This window comes from Lytechinus variegatus, chromosome 3, assembly GCF_018143015.1.
Source record: "Lytechinus variegatus isolate NC3 chromosome 3, Lvar_3.0, whole genome shotgun sequence".
Taxonomy (NCBI): domain Eukaryota; kingdom Metazoa; phylum Echinodermata; class Echinoidea; order Temnopleuroida; family Toxopneustidae; genus Lytechinus; species Lytechinus variegatus.
Genome location: NC_054742.1, coordinates 70,373,113 through 70,391,151, shown reverse-complemented (window position 1 = coordinate 70,391,151; position 18,039 = coordinate 70,373,113). Strand labels below are relative to the sequence as shown.

At 37.7% G+C, this 18,039-nt stretch overlaps 1 protein-coding gene across 1 annotated transcript; it reads right to left on the bottom strand.

Moving 5' to 3' along the window:
• Positions 1-6,782: 6,782 nt before the first annotated feature.
• Positions 6,783-18,039, bottom strand: LOC121411825 (proton-associated sugar transporter A-like). The gene is made up of 8 exons (XM_041604697.1): positions 17,257-18,039; positions 13,233-13,385; positions 11,866-12,309; positions 10,316-10,495; positions 9,331-9,441; positions 8,644-8,852; positions 7,857-8,063; positions 6,783-6,910 (listed from the first exon to the last, which is right to left on the bottom strand). The coding sequence occupies exons 1-8, from the start codon at positions 17,978-17,980 to the stop codon at positions 6,860-6,862; spliced, it is 2,079 nt and encodes a 692-aa protein (XP_041460631.1). The 5' UTR covers positions 17,981-18,039; the 3' UTR covers positions 6,783-6,859.

Here is an 18,039-nt window from a genome sequence, read left to right as displayed (position 1 = left end):
ATGCATATCCCTGCCTTTCCATTGCAAGAACCTCGTTTCATGCACCAAAATAACAAGTTCATTTTCGATAACTGAGAAAACAATATTGTTTTATATAGTGTATGGAATTCTTCTGAGGGAAGAGAGATACAATAAAAATGGTTTCGTAAGTGGGGGGTGGGGGAACTGACAATAAAAAAAAAGGAAAATAAATATCAGATGGTAATTTTTACGTTTTTGTATAGGAACAACAGGCGGAGGCATGGGCGTACAGATGGGGGGGGGGGGGGGACTTGGATGGCTCTCGGTGCCCCCCCCCAAAAAAAAAAAATCACGACGAAGAAAGAAAGAGAAGAGGAAAGAAAATGAAAGGATAAGGGTGAAATGATATCATTTTCCGAATATTATGTCAAACTCTATCACAAATTTGGATTTTTGTAATAGTAATTTTTGCTCACTAGCTCGCTTCGCTCACAACATCTTATTAATTTTGGGCGATACGCCAAATCGAGTCTCCTCGATTTTTTGGGGGGCTCATTACGCCACTGGTTAGACGCGATCTTTGGGGTAGGGGATCGTTCGCCCCCATCAAAATGTATATATATATGTGTGTGGGGGGGCAAACATATCGATCGCCCCCAACGATTTGACAACTTAAAAAAAATATGCATTGCACATAAATGTTTTAAAAAGCGTTGGAAGGATATCAAAGCACTCAATTTGGTATCATAAAAACTGCCATTTTCGGCGCGCTTGGCGAGCAAAATTCTGTATTATTAGGGGCCTGGTCCCTGGTAATACGAACAAAATAAATATGATTTATGACTAATAATAAATAACGATCTCAATATCACTGTGAAAATGCCACTATTCTCTAGAAAATCTTAAAAAATATAATGAAATACAATGCTATCGCAGATGTACAGCACAATTATGTTTTGATGAATACTATAAGTTAAATGAAATGCGGGATAAAATGGAAAGGGAATTTAGGATATCATTATTTTTTTCTTACTATCCACATGATGCAATCCGAGGATGCAATGTTTAAAATCAAGATCACATTTTATCCGGATTATATCGTTCAAGTTCATTTAGAATATTAAACTGGATCCTATTTTTTAATCTACCACGAAAATAATTCCTTATTTCTGTTTTATATACTTTTGTTTTTAATGATATGAAATACGAGCAATTTAGTCTATATAAAGCATGCATATTTTGTGTTAATATCTCCATGGTCAAACAGGGGCGGATCCAGCTTTCTTCAATAGGGGGGGGGGGGCGAAAATATTTTTATCAACATTTTTCGATTGACCGCTGTAATCTGATTTTTTTGGTTGGTTTTTCTGGGGTAGTCCTAATTAAAGACTAAAGTTTACACTCTAAATTACATGGATTTAAAATAAGTCGAGATGGACTGTAGTTAGGGACCAATCGATTTCTGGATTTAGTTTTAATCCTAAAGACTTAAATTTAAATCTCAAATGATTTAAATTCAAAACTTTCGAGATTTAAAAATGAATCTTAAGGATTCAAACTAAATCCGGAATTCGATTGGTCCCTAACTACAGTCCATTTGGACTTATTTTAAATCCCTGTAATTTAGAGTGTATGTTGTTTTATTGTTATAAACAAGATAAGGTATCTCATGTGGTCTTAATATATAATGCGAGCGCGAAGCGCGAGCTCAAATTCTTTGATATTTTTTGTCCTTAGACCTGAAGATTCTAAGGAGATTTTATAATCATGAAAAAAGATAAGTATCCAGCTCAACAATGCGAGCGCGAAGCGCGAGCCGAAATTTTACCATAACAACTTGAAAAGGGACTCAATTAGGACCGGTTTTAGTGATTAATGAAGAGGATAAAAGTATCACCAATTAAATAATGAGAGTATATCATGATATTCCGACCTGAAAACTGGACAGTCTAAGTGCTTTTTTTTTATTAAAATAAAGAACAAGCTGTGTGTCTCAAACTATTAAATTAAACTATTAAGCTCGAAGCACGAGCTTAATTTTTTGATATATTGACATGATAAAGGAGCATTTTGACAAAATTTGGTAAGAATTTCCAAAGAGGATAGGTAACTCACAAATCAAATAAAATTTTGATACATAATAAACAATTTGTGTAAATCAAACAAAACAATGAAAGCTTCGGATGTGTGAGCTAAAATATTGTGTGAAAATTGATTTCAGAACTGGATGCATAAGTGCCATTTAATCCTCTTGAATTGGATTCATTTATACACAGCAACGCGAGCGCGAAGCGCGAGCGAAAATTTTGATATAAAGTATATTTTCCAATTCTTCCCCTCACCTTTTCTTGTTTCCTTTCGGGGTCGGCCGGCCGTTACGAGGCTGTAAATTACACATCATGGTTATGATATACTCTTTCTTACTATTCTTTCTGTTTTTCATAGTTTTATATCAAATTAAAGAGTACACTTTTTTCTACAGGTTGTCAAAAAATAGGGGGGGGCGGGGCCGGCTCGGCCCCCTCCTGGATCCGCGCCTGTCAAATAAGACTCCGAACATGATGGAGGGATGTATGCTATAATACTTGCGACTGCATGGCGCTGCAAATCATGGGCAGACCGGGGCAAGGGTCCTTTCACTCACCCCCCAATGTTATATGGTCGGGATTTTATTTGGCAATCGCTTTCTATGGTAATGACATTTCTTTCTTCTCTGGTTTTTTTTTTGGGGGGGAGGGGAGGTCTTGAATTGGCAGAAAATTATTGTATACACCACTGCCACCCATCCCCTTATATCAACGCCAGTGCCTCGATTGATTTTGGGAGGGGTTCAAGAGCACCCCCCCACCCAGAAACTGTATTATCGTTTTATTTTGACAAATGGTATTATCCATGTTGATGGTAAAGCGTGCTATCATTTGTAGAATTCTACATGACAGAACCGTCGGATTTTGTTATTTTGTCAAAATGATATGCGTCATATTTATAGCTCCCTTCGTTTATCGTCATAAGGTGGTCTATCACATGAGACTTATTAGAAATCAAATTTCTTATTCTTTTTATATTCTCGATTAATACTACATTACAATGTTCCTTTTCATCATACATTATATCACATTTTTAATGCTATATTAGGTTGGACTTTGAAGATGGTCCCAAAATCGATGTCAATATAGGGAAACTTCTATTTGTTCGATGTTTTCTCCGATGAATGAACCCAGTCCTCTTCTGTTTGGTTTTGCTAATCCTGGATCTTTAGAAATCGGTCCATGTCTTTCATGGTGGTTGTGTTAACAAGTTTGACCCTCTGAGGCTCTGACCCATCAACGGATTATCCACAAGAATCGTTTGTACACCTTTGCTGTGGGGGTTCTAAGACGCTGTCCATTCAGGCGACTCACCCACCCATCGGATGGTGAGACAATAGTCAAACCCATAGCGGTATTCATCGTGATGATTAGTGGTAATTACCGGTGAGATGAAAGTGTCTTCAGATGCCTTTATCACAGACCGACCGATTTCTACAGATCTAATGAGGCAGTTAATGGATCAAACGGATGAAGATTGGGATTATTCAAATCCACCCCCAAAAAGAAGATAATGATGATGAAAAGTGGAGAATGCAACTCCTGATGTAAACTGGCCATGGTAACTTGTATGAACAATCATCCCCAAGACCCCAAACCCATACATCAGAAGAAGAATAATTTTCGTTTTCTTTTCATTTTTCTTTTAATATTTTAATGCTCTTATAGTTACGCGTCAACCAAAATATTGTATTATATGACAGTTTACAGTCATTGTATATTCATTTTATTATTCCTTGCTCCTTGCAATTTTTTTTTCAATAATGTATGATAGCAGCCTACCAGTGATTCATTCGATTCAATCATTTTATAAAATAGTTCCTGTAAATTCTTGCCAAACTATTGAGTCTTATGATCTTTTCTTTAATATTAGTAACATGATATATTACATCACTTTTTGTTATTTTGTTTGACCTACCGTATATGTTAGGCTTCTTTCATATGTTTACTTTTTTTATTGTGTCTGGACCCCATGGAAGAACAGTATCGTCATGTCGACTTTACTGAATATGGGCCATCCGTTTTGCCTTTTTGTGTGTTTTTATACGGAAAATAAATACTACTACGATACTATACTTTTTAGGCGGCAAAGCCAAAAACTGAAATTATACATATAACCAATTAAAAAAAGAAAGAATCAACAGCAGGGAAGAGAATGCGCTAATGTAAAAAGTGTTACTTCCCAAAGGGCATATTTTTGATAAAAGACATATTCGTCATATGATATTTTATTTCTTTGGGGGAGGCTGATGATGTCCGACTTTCTTTTTCTTACGCTATTACATGAAATCATAATTGCTTCCTTTTTTCATACATGTGTGAATAATTTGTCTCCTTAGTGAAATGCACTAAATCAGATGTCATTCCAAATTTTCAGTTCTTTGTAGAAAAAGATTAAATAAACCTAATTTCATATAATAAAATACAAAAGTGTGGATATGACATTATGAATTTGCTCACTGAATATTCATGAGAACATGCCAAGGACTATTTCACCGGAATAATGCTCATCTTTAAAATGCCATAAACTTGTTATTCCTTGTCCGATTTTGGTGAAATTTTCAGTGTTATTTCTGTTTATGTAATTTATTATTTCATTAACTTAGACCGTACTTTTATGGAATACCAGTTGTCTACTCATTCACCGATCGTTTATATCCTACTGCAAAAAGTTTAAGAAAAATAAATCGATTCGTGAAATGGAAAGAATGGTTTTCTTATCTGCATAAAATTTAGCAAGCTTTCGCACAATGTTTATGCTGTCCATCTTTCTTCACCGCTCTTTATTTTCAATCCTCGCAGCCTGATCTTGTTATAAAGTTTTTTTTCTTGTCCCTTTTGTTTTTCCCTTCGTTTCACACTATTGTTTGCCTCTTTGTCATCTTTTAATAACTTTTAATTCATTTCCCATCATGATATTGCATTACATAGGCCTATTTCGGAATGATTTGTTCTTTCTCAAATGTTCTCTGTCGTTCCTTTTCCCGCTTTCCTTTTCCATTTATAAAAACTTTTTTTCCTTCGTTTTCTTTTCACTTTTCCTCCTTTCTCTCTCCTGTTCTCTTTTTCCCGTTTTTTTATTTTCCCAGTGAAATCCGCCAGGGGGGGGGGAAGCTTGCCCCCCTGCCTGTTACGCCACTGGTTTTAGATCATGTAAACTTCAACTATTTTATCAACTGAGTAATTTGTTTGTCATTATATACACATGATCACTTTGAATAGAAAATTTATAGGCTACGGAATACTAACTTCACCCATTCTGTACCAATAAACTTTGATAAATAAAAATGTACCTGTTGTATTCCATAACAACTTATTCAGTTATGCGTGATGTCAGTGGTTCAAGGAAATATTAAGAAAAAGATGAAGGGATACCCTCTACATTGCTCTAAACACGGATTATCTTATTTTTATGCAATTGTGCTTGATTTATTTGAGGTCAGATAAGAATGATGATGAAGACTATAACGTGCAATATTATGCATTGTATATATAATATACGATGATAATATGTAATATATAGTTATACAATGATAATGCCTTATCAATATACTTGTAATATATCACCAAAGACCATTATTGTAGCCTTGACAGGTAAATCATCGCAAGAAAGTAATGTAAGTATACAGAACTTGAAATTATTAACTATCAATGAATGATACTATAAACACAAATCTTGTTAACATAATGAATTTTCCATTTCTATACTTATAGAAAAAAACAACACATGGTATAGGACATGGTGTTAACACTTTTTTTGGGGCAAAAATCACATATTTTCTGTTTTTATTTTTGAAAACAAATAAACCGTCATTTAATGTATTTTTATAGAAAAAACAGATAATATGGGACAAGGTGTTTCACAAAAATCACATATTTTCTGGTGTCATTTTTTAAAACAAATAAACCGTTAATTAATATAATTAATATAACGATTTATATTGAAATTCTTGACAAAAGTTTTGGAGTCTCGTTCTATTCCCAACAAGTGCATGGTATTGAATTTTTCGTAATTCATTATAAATGATATCATAATATAAAACTAGTTCAGAGACTCAAATTATACATTAAAGGTATTGTTTAACTTTGTGAGCAGCCGATTTAAAAAATTCTCAAACCAAGATGAAACATGTGTACAAGTGCATGTATTAGAACTAATAAACCCTGAAAACAACCATTATTGAGAATGAAAAGCTATAACTACAAGGCAAACCCCGATTTTGTAAATAGGCGTCTTATAGACACCTAAATAGTACACATAAGTGTATGGGATGAAATTAAGATGGTGTTTCCGGTCACTTTATATTTCAATTTTTGAAGCACTAAATAATTATTTTTGAACGCAATTTTTTTCTGGGCTTCATTTTTGTAACATATCACAGACACAGGTGACAAGTGTGACCTTCTAGCTCAGATTTTTTAAAAGTCAAACCAATGTTGACCAATCACTTTAAGTAAATATTGGATTTCAATGAGGGGTATTTCCAAGCCGATAACAGAGTTCAGATATTCTATATATTGTTGCAATGATATAATGACCTTGCTCGTCATCTTACCATTATTACTCTTATCATCATGATTATTGCTCGTAGATTTCATCACCATTATGATAAATAGTAATGCGTAGGTATAGAACACATTGTCTGATTAATCTTGTAAAAAAAAAACTCTTATTTTCTAATCAGGGAACTGCTCAGATCCAAATATCATTAATGTGGATACAGGCTACTTTAATACTGATATTTTTCGTTTATTTACGAGAAATAACTGCAGTCTGGAAAAAGGAGATTCTATAAGGATTCTGCGACTTGTCAGCACCGTTCTTGAACGGAAGTATTTTCTTTCACTTTTGGTGGTAGAGGCTGAAAAATAAAAGTATACGATATCATTGATTAACTGCATTATCTACGTTCAGAAAAAAATGTTATTTTATCTCCCTTAATCAAACCAATCAAACACAATTTAATAGAATGAAAAAAAAAATGGTATTGCTATGCAGGACATTTCACTTCTGTATATCAAGACAAACCACCGTTTCATTTTTGTGTATATCGCGTCAAATTTGCCCTTGTATAAATCTCGAGTTATCTACAGTCTGTTCTTGGATAGAATGTATACAGTCTTACGAACAAAACTATACATTTTCATGTAATTAAATAGCCATAACGAAGCATAACACCATTTAAATTTTCACGATTTGTAATCAGGGCTATTTTGTCATGTTTGTACGTTCTGACGAGAAAAGGGTCAAACGTTTCCCCTGTATCCCGTCCCTTCCTCGGAACTATGCTTGCTTCGATGTACAACCCTCGGATCGTTCCACTAGCGTCACTCCGAACTTGGGCGTGCACGGGGAGGGGGGGGGGGGCTGCAATACATTTTCGCCTTTCCAACTACTGTAAAAGTTATATATCATTATCCTGACAACCCCTTTCTAAAATAATAACTGACTAAGCTCTAGCTGAAATGTTGAAAATCTAGACCGCAGAAATTGAAAAATTTCCATCTATTTTGTATATCATGATCAAGAGGAAGCGTACATATCGCCTTTATAAAAGCAGACCTAATGCGAGCGCGAAGTTGAAAAGTGGTCTTTAAAGGATTATTGTGTCTCACCAATCAGATATTGCAAGTGCGAAGCGCGACCTGACATTATGATATTCAGCCCTGAAAACGGAATATTTTAACCACTTTGTAACAGGTTACATATCTCGCTTAATAGTGCTAGCGCGAAGTGCGAGCTGAAATTTCTCATATATACAGACCCGCAAATGAACGACTGGAAAAAAAAACCGCAGGCCTACATACCTTGTAAATAACAAGTAAAGCCGACAACAGCGAGGCGATGAATCCCATGATGGAGGCGAAGATGACTACAGTGACGTGAGATCCGATAGCACTAACCAAAGGTCCCATGATGGCCGACACAGTGATCTGAGCTAGGAAGAGCTGACAACACAGACACGCGACATCGGTGCCTAGACCCCGTTTTACTCCTCCCTTGGGATTCTTATACTGTAAAGAAAAAATGAATATGAGAAAGGAGCTTGGTGATGATGGACTATCTAAAGTTTTGTAGATCTCCATCAAGTTTTACCATGCACAGAAATGCCAGATTTTGATTAGAATTATGTTACAAAAATGTGACAGGCATGCCCCAGAAAGTAAAATTGAACCGTGAGCCTTACACCAATGAAGGGGCGGCCTTAATCTTGTCTGTTTGTTGAGCGCCAGAACTGACTTTATGTTAATGACATTTTGAAACTTAAATGTTCAATGGAATTTTGAAACTTAATCAAGAAAAGATGGTTGCGTTATGATAAATGCCCTGTTTTTAAGAATTGTATGCCATTCCACAAACTCCGTCCAGCAAGAATTCGAAGTGGTATGTCTATGATAACGATCGGGTGCCTACTGTCGACTGCCGAATCGAAAAAGTCGAAAGCCATCTCATTTTGGTGGAGCCTTTTATATGATTTTTAGTTGTTCCAATTTCTAGACTTATGCACATATCTCTAGAATTCAACAGAACCCCTCCCCTGAAATACCACCCCGGATACACCGACAGTGAACCAATCTTCTGATGAAGACTCACCGAATCGCAATCGTGAAACTCTGCTAGGATGTTGAAAGGGACCGTCATGAGAGTGGTAAACTGGACGCCGAACCCAAAACAGAACGTAAGGACAGCATACTCGTACCGGACCAGGACCGCCATGAGTCCAGCACACACAGCGAAACAAAGCTGACCAAAGACGTACAGAGTACGGTTGCTGAGTATGTGGTCCACCTTCATGAAGAATACTGGAAAAGAGATGGAAACATGAGAACATGAGAAGGGGGTTGAAACTCGATGTTGAATGCAAATTCGATGTCAAGGGTCACGTAGGCTGGTTTGAGCATGGGGAGGTGGAACTAAAGTGATATTGAGGGCGGTGCACATCTTGGGAAGGTGGAACTAAAGTTTGGAAAATCAGCAGTTAAAAGCAGAAGATGGGGTACACATTTCGTTTTGCCAGTGTAGGAACTCCTCTACCTCAGCGGAAGGGTGGACCCAGTGCACCCTAGCCTACGCCCTTGGATGTCTCATCACTTTGTTCAGGTTCAAACTTTTTAATTTGAAACATTGGTCATAATGTAAATCTTCAGCGTTTATTATAACAGATATCGGATCAAAGTGATGCATGTAGGTCCATGTCGATTTTGCATCAACAATTGGACCTACCCTATTATAATTATGTTACATGTTGTAATGCCAGAATTCATCACACCCAAAACTTACTTGCCGATAAAGACGATGAAAAGGCAAAGACGGCCATTCCCCAGCATCCCATCTTGACTCCTTCATGGTATGAGTTGTATGCACTAGAGCCTTCGGGAGCAGTCGGATCACCTGTTAATCAGTGGATACAATAATGATAAACCCAGTTCTACCGTCAAGATTCGCGTAACGATCGTAATGATCGTATATCAGAACGTATAAGATCGTATCAGATAAGTCTGGACACTCGTATTGATTGCAGAAAAAAATGAATGGTTCAAGAATTTTCGCTTGAACGAAAGTTACGAAAGGCCAATCGCACTACAGTGGGAAGGAGGTATTTGGTATATGCATATTGCTTCGTATCTCATCGTATAAGTAAAACGGTAGATTTTACTCAGAAAAATTAAAGAATTTAATTCACGGGGGAGTTAAAAAAAATTACTGATCAACCACGAATGCATATGGACCTCCTAGACTATTATTATTATTTTGAAAGTGATGGATTAAGTTACAAATGGAATACAACAAAAGAGATTCACGTAGGTACAAGATCTTACTTCCGATTTTTCAGAACCATTTTATAAAATGAAAATTCCATTACTGCGATCTGAGAACATCTTCCAGCACATGGTGTCGACGCTTTCCCTTTTCTGATTTTTAATATCAGTTACCGGCAATCGTGACCTTTTGTTTTCTGTAGTCTTTTCTCACGTTAAGATTCTTTCTGTAGTCATTTTCTCACGTTAAGATCATGCATATTTCCAAATGATTGCGGAGTTTTATCAAGACGGCTATGCCGTTTCGCTTCTGAAATTGGTCAATGTAAGCATTGTACGTTTTTGCCGAGATCAATTGAAAACCATCCACCTAACAATAATGTTGTCGAAGTACAGGAGTTTGATGACAACCCACGTTCATCACGCTGGCCTTTTTTCGACACCATCCTTCACACCTATGTCTTTCCAACCTCACGTACACCTCCTTCTTGAAAGATGGTACATACCGTTATACACTGCCTGGCCGACGAAATCTGTGAAGAAGAGTAGGACGGTCACCATGCCAGCCCATCCGAAATAATGGTTAAGACAAAGACAGCGGAGCTCGGTGGGCATGTGCAAAATCGACTTCAAAAGAGCAAGGACCGAGGCCGGCTCTCCATCATTATCCTCAATGCTCTCATCCTCTGTGGATGAGAAAATAACATTGGAGAACAGAAATGGTAAAGAAACATGTAAGATATATTTTCATTTCTCTGCATTGCATGGACAGGGAACTGATTGATCTATAATATACCATAATACTGTTGCGATTATGACAAATGGCCCTCAATTTGGAAAATAATTAGCCAAATCCAAACCCTAACTTTGTCCTGGATCATATACGTCTTCTAATGTCCTCATATCAGTTTGTTAAAGTTTATTATTATACTCATTGCTACTTATGCACAGGAATAAAAACATCTAGACACCAATGGACTATGACTGTCAAGATGCCAAATGATATTTGATGCACCTGCTGACAGTGCTGAGGATTGGAATACTATTCGTCGCATTATCAACTGCCTTGAACACGTTGAATATTGGTTTGCACTATCTGCTCTTGATATTTGCACAAATTGTGGAAAGAATGGTGATAGCTAGGGGAAGGCGGGGTAAGTTGAGCATAGGGGCAAGTTGAGCCACCACCCCAGGCCAATAATGAATGAGTCAGACAATGTGGTGGTGTCATGTATTGATGACCCATAGCATAACCCCTAACCCCACCACATTATTCCAACTCTGAAACAAAAAGTTTTTTTTAGAGGGAAAAATATGAATTTCAGCCAAAAAAGTAAAAAAGAGTGTGAAATAGATAAGTGCTTTATAAACACACACGTCTTTAGATATAATAAAGACATGATAACAACATTATTAGTCCAGGTATGGATCTTCATTCTTGTCATAGTCTTTTATATGATGGATGCATAATAAATGTGTGGATACAAAATTATCGCACTAAGTTCGGACTGGGGTAAGTTGAGCCAAACAGCATGGGGCAAGTTGAGCCATGGTAATTCCTATGGTAATGTATCTTAAAAAACAAACAAACCATAAAAATCGATTGAAATGCAGGCTGAAAGGAGCAAATTTACATGATTGCTCTTTTCCTTTTACAGGATGTTAGTATTTATAGAGAATTAGCAAGTGAAAAGTCTTTAAACAAAAAATTGACATGCTGGTTCTTCCCCCATACAATTTGTACATAGTTTTTGTGGCTCAACTTACCCCAGAAGGTGGCTCAAACTTACCCCATATATGGGGCAAGTTGAGCCATTTGACATCGTTTTTTTCCAAGGTCACGATGACTTTCAGTGTGGGGATAGAAAGTTATATATAGGTGGAAAATATTTCAGAAGAATTAAATTTCAAGGCAAGGTACTTATTTCGACAAGATTATTAATCATATCAATTCTAACATGCAAAAAGCAAAAACTGTCACAACTTACCCCGCCTTCCCCTACAGATCCATCAAGAGCCCCATCATTAACAGTATTTTGTAGACGATCACTCTTACCTCCTATCTGGGGCAGTGCAGTGGGATGATGATAATGGTCATCGGGGGATCGTACCCCCAATCCTCCGTGCCTTCTTGACCCGTCCTTCAACGGCGAATACGAACCATCATCCTCCGAACTGGTACGATGAAAGCGACCGGTTCTCGACTCCGAATGATACGAGCTCCTGCTCGAACGACCGGCTACGAGCGGCGATGTCTCACCAACGTCGCCATCGTTCTCATTCTCGTCATTCTTCACCGTCATCTTGTCGGCATTCGCGTCCTTGGATGACTTCTCCAGAGGCGTTTCGGGGATGCTGGTCAAGTTCAGTACGAGACAGATGGAGTAGATGATGACGTTGAGGACAAAGACGACACGAAGCTGCCCTCCTAGTGCCTTCGCAAGCGACGTCGATGTCCAGTCGATGCCGTTGGCTATGTAACCCAGGCCGCCACCGATACCTGTCAAAATAAGAATGGGATAATTTACCTCTGTCTGCCACTGGAAGTATAGGTATTTCGTCGAGCTTAGTATTGTCATGCCTATGAATCATACGCTATATACAAAGGACATGCAGGAAGGGGAATATATTATCTAGAAGATAGTTAGGCAGAGTTAAGCCCCTTTTACACCTTGACGGATGCAACACGGATCATCACGGATCTCAGTCCGTGATGATCCGGGGTGCCAAATTTGTATTTTCCTAGCATTCCCGGAGTGAGTACGGAGTTAACTGGTTATTAACACGGATACGTACGGAAAAGTACGGAGTCTACAAGGATAGGCAACGTAGCAATAGGCATCCTGTTTGATATGCTCCCGGAGCCAACACGGAATACCCAGATGATCACGGATGTTACTGAACATGTTCAATTTTTCTCCCGGACATGCCGGTACATCAAGGATGGCGCCGGATGAGTAGCCGGAGTGTACACGGTAGGCCCGGACTGTACACGGATGACCCCGGATTGACAATCCGGGATGATCCGTGTTGCTTCCGTGAAGGTGTAAAAGGGGCTATAGTGTTGGAATGGGACAGCAGGCTGCATCAAAATTCTCTGTTACATCTTTTCAACTATGCATAGTGCGCCCCAATAATTTTCCAAGCACCCATTTTGTTGTTTAAATGTCCTTTTCAGAGGTAACATCAATCCAAGGCCCCCAAGGATATGGCCTCGGATGCCCCTCTCATTTCTGTTTTTTTTTATCTTATTTTATTTATTTTTTAAACCCCTGCCTTTAAACCACTTGTCCAGGCGTAAATTCGAATAGTAAACGGGGCCGCGGAACGGTTACGGAAATATAGTACTGCCTTAAAATTTCCGCGATTATGGAATACATGTACTTCAAATGCCATAAATGAAAAAAAGAACACCCAACCTACCACCGAGCACGGCTCTGAGGTTGAGACCAGTGTTGACATCCTCGAGGTCACAGACATCGATGAGATACGCCCTGGAAGGTCCATCAGATGAATCAGCGCTGATGTCCAGAATGACCACTCCGATTAATGTTATCACGATACCCCAGAGATTATCTGATCAAAATTTGATGTTGATAAACGAATTGTATTAAATAATGACTGACGAATATGTTTAATGCAGGGGCGGATCCAGGATTTTCAACCAAAAAAAAAGAAAAAAAAGAGGGGCACAGTCTCCCGAGAAAATTGACAGGCAAAAAAAAGGAGGGAAGTCCTCAGTTGTGTAACTATGAACGACATTATTATTCCCATAAAAATATATTCTGTGACTTTCAACAGGGGTTGGACACACTTATATTTTTTATCATGGCTCTCAAAGGGGTACTTGCATGCAGGTGGAGGTGCTCAAGTTCAAGAAGACTAAGAAATAAAGTCGCGAGCGCCCTCTTGAGAAAGAATACTTGTTGAGGCCTGCATGAAAGTTTGCAGCAGCATATGAAATAAATAAAAACGGGTTTTCTTGCAAAATTATATTTTGCAATTAAGCAAAGACGCAGATTTTGCAGAACTGACTTGAAGTGTAAATTAAATCTCATTTTACAAGACGCTTCAGCAGATTTTAATTTTACCTCCCCCTTTAGTCTTTTTCTTACCAGTTTCTATTCATTTTCTACAGAGACATGGAATATCTTACTGTGTAATGTTCTAAATCATCGTATGAATACCTATGTCCAAATCTGTGACCATGCTGGCATTCTTATTAGAATAAAAGCGAATTCAATATACATAGTAATGACGTCATCTTACGATTGGCCATGCACGATTTGAGACTAATTTGGCCTTTACTCCAAAATAAAGACCGACAATCATAAAAAACTTGTTATATTATTATTCTTTCAGCTAACTTAAACCTCAAATGAAAATATATTTTTTATTTATATTTTCAGAAATTGTGCAAAATTCGATTTGTTCCAAAATCGAATCGTGGGCTAGTAGTAAGGTGGGCGGCCTTAAATATGTTATACGCTTGTTGTATGCAGGTAAAATTAAGAGTAGTCTCATTACGGTAAATTCAGTCTCATGCGATGACTGTACCCTTTGTTTAATTTGCCAAAATCTCATGGAACAAGCGAACTCCTTAGATTACAGCAAAAGTCAACACTCGATTAACTCACAAGCTAGTGACAATTTAAACTCTATGTACCCCCTATACCCACACTGGATCAAAGCCAAACAAAACCAGTCGCGTTAATTTGGCCAAAGATCAGTAAGATCCGATAAGATCGATAAAAACAATTCGATCAAGCCCTCCTTTAAACTGTATTTCATTGCTACGAATCTATACCGAACATAGTCTTAATGTATACCTTTATCTTTCATTTCAGATACATAAGCATATTTCATTCATTTGCATCCTCCTTGGAGTAAAAAGTTTTAAAAGAAGAAATTATTATTGTTATATTCGATAATCAAATAATTCCCCCTCATGACAAACAGCCAGCAAATTTCTTTCGGTAACTCATATCATTACTAACATAAATTTAATAATATTCAAATTAACAGACAGTATTTACTTTTTATTTATTTTTTTGGAGAGGTGAGAAATTATACCCTGATGTTTTGCATCGAATATGCTTCATAGCCATAATAATAATCTCTCAATCGCTCCATGAATAAAGAAGTGTTCATGCCGATAGGCCCAGGGGCGGATCCAGCTCCCGCCGATGGGGAGTGGGGCGAAAATTCACCCATATTCTCCCCGATCGGCCGCCAAATTTGATTTTTGTTTCTTTGAATGGGTTTGGGGTTGAATGGTATGAGCAACAAAAATTGGAGGGGGCTCAATACAGCGTATCGCGTAAAATTATTAAGAAATTGCGAAGAGCGAAGCAAGTGAGCAAAAATTTTGATATTTTATTAAAAAATCAAAGTTTGTGATAGATTTTGACTTAACATTTGGAAAATAATACGCCTATACTTCACCCTTATCCTTTTCTCTTTCTTTTTCTTGGTCGTGAAAAATTGAGGGTGGGGCAAAACGCCGTTGTCCTAACAGATATTTCTTAGCTTTATTCTTATAAAACAACATTAAAAAGTGTAATAATTTCATAAGCCCTATTTAAATAGTGCGAGCGCGGAGCGCAAGCTGGATTTTTTTTGGAATTTCATGTTTTTTGTCCTGAAAATTGAATATTCTGGGCAATGTTTGTAAACCTGAACAAGATGCGTCTGTAACTAGATAACTGCGAGCGCGAAACACGAGCCGAATTTTTAATATGGGTTCTGGCTTTATCGGAAAGGGACCTGTTAAGGACGTTTTGCAGTCAGCCATGAAGACGATCTCTCAACTATTGAATAATGCCGGCGCGAAGCGCGAGCTGATTTTTTGTTGACATTCCGACCCCAAAAATGACATTCTAAGCACTTTTTATAATCACTAACGGTATAAGTATAAAACAAAACAATATTGATGCGAGCGCGAAGCACGAGCAGAAAAATTGAGATTTCAGACCTAAAAATGGGACACTATTCATGTTTTGTAAATCATGGAAAAGGATTGGTAATTTGGTATCTTTCTACACTAATATTGCGAGCGCAAAGCGCGAGCAGAAAAAGTTTTGTATATTCTGATCTGAAACTGGATAATTTTAGAATAATTTGATTTTAGATAATTATAATTTTAATCTAAAGCACTGTGTATGGGGAATTATGAAGTGGATGTGGATAGCACTTAATAAATGGTGTGAAGCGCGAGCTGATATTATTATTATTATTTTGACCTAGGACCTGGACATTCAAGGCCTAAGGACATTTTGTCATCGTGATAACTATCTTCCTATTCCTCTTCCTAAGATATGAAGATATCGCGATATGAATTGTCGATATTCCTTTCTGAAAAAGGGGCAATTTAGATATTAAGAATTCACGAAAATTTTATTATATTTATCAACGTTATAAGCCTAATGAGTGAGTGAAATCTGTTAACATTTAGGCCTGAAAACTTGATATTCTAAGCACTTTTGTAATCATGATTAGGATTTATGAGTTGGTATATTTTCAACAATAATGCTATAGCGCAAATCGCGAGACAATGTTTTTGAAAAACTGTCATAAAAGGGGGATTTTAAGTAGTTTGTTACAGAATTGATATATAAAGAATCTTATGGAATAAACAAAGATATTATGTAGGCCTACTTGGCAAATCAAATAATGCGAGCGCACAACACAAAAAAGCTGCAAATGCTATTCACACAATAAAACGGACATTTTATAAAGCACTTAAAAAATAATTTGTAAATCAAACTTAATAATGAAAGCTCGGTGTCCGAATTGTAATTGTATATTGACTTCAAAACTTGATATTTTAAGCTACATATCAGCCTATTGAGCAAGATATGTATCTCATCGAACAGGCTATACGAGCGCGAAGCGCGAGCGAGAATTTCATATAGTGAAATGAAATATATTTATAATCATTTTCCAAGTCTTGAGTCACCTGACCTTGTTTTATTCACTCGGCCCTCCTCTTATTTTTCCTCTTTTTTCCCTCCTTTCTTTCCCCTTCTTTTGCTTTTGTTTATTTTCCCCCTCTTTGGCTCCGCCAATAGGGGGGGGGGGACCTCGCCCCCCTGGATCCGCCTTTGGATAGGCCGTCGATGAAAAAATATCTTATCAGTCAGACAGCATAACAATGCATATCATCAATCCCGTCATCAATCAAGCATTTTCATGAAATAGTAATCATCAACCAAACAACAATCATATCGTAATGCAGATGAGGGAATAATTATATTTTGTAAAGTAGTTGAAAAACTGAAACAGCTATGTACTCGTCATATTACCTAATAAAAAAAACTTAACATAAAAACAAATTTTAAGTTTATCATGCATCATGTATTTTATCATTGTATTAGAAAACGTAAAAAGGGCCTGATGCTAATTCATCTACATAATTATGTCTTTTATTGTATAAAAAATTCCATACCTCGTGATTTATTGTTTCCAATCAAGGCACCTATGTCTCCTCCATTAAGGTAGAGTGATACACCCAGTAACGTTCCGATACCAAGAGCTAAGATAAAAGGTCTCCTTCTTCCCCAAGAACACATGCATCTATCACTGGTAGTTCCTATAAAGGGGTTCATCAAGAACCCAAATATGGGTGCCAAGAAAAAGGCGATCCCATAAAGTTTGGTCGGAAGGCCAAGTTGTAGCAAGATGGGCGTGACCATGGCCGTTTCGGTCGCGTAACAGACCTCTAATCCGAACTGGATGCTGCTGTTGCGTGTCAGCTGCCATAATGTCCTTTTGGGTGGTGGTGCCACACCCTTGTGGCGGGAACTGGGTGGGTGCAGGGTGAGGTTGGTAGTGCTGAATGAGCTCCGGCGAGATCGTATTACCAAGGGAGGGGTCCGGTAAAGGGCTTGGGAGGTGCCCGAGTCGTTACGAAACCGATGTGCACCGGAATCGCCGACACTGATGGACAACGACCGCCTTGGTGATACCATGTACGACGTCGAAGGAGCTATGGGGGATCCTGGAGGAGATGTACTGGTGGTATCATGGGGCGAGTTCGTGGGCACCCGGACGGGATACGATTTAAGACGACCGGTGCTGGTGGGAACACTTGCGGAGTAGTAACGACCATGATGCTGGCTAGATGTTGAGGTGCTATTGTGGGCCATCCTTGCTTCATCATGTAAATCCATTATTATTCTATCCACTGATAGGTCCTACCAGACAAGGTATAGAACTAATGGCTGATTTG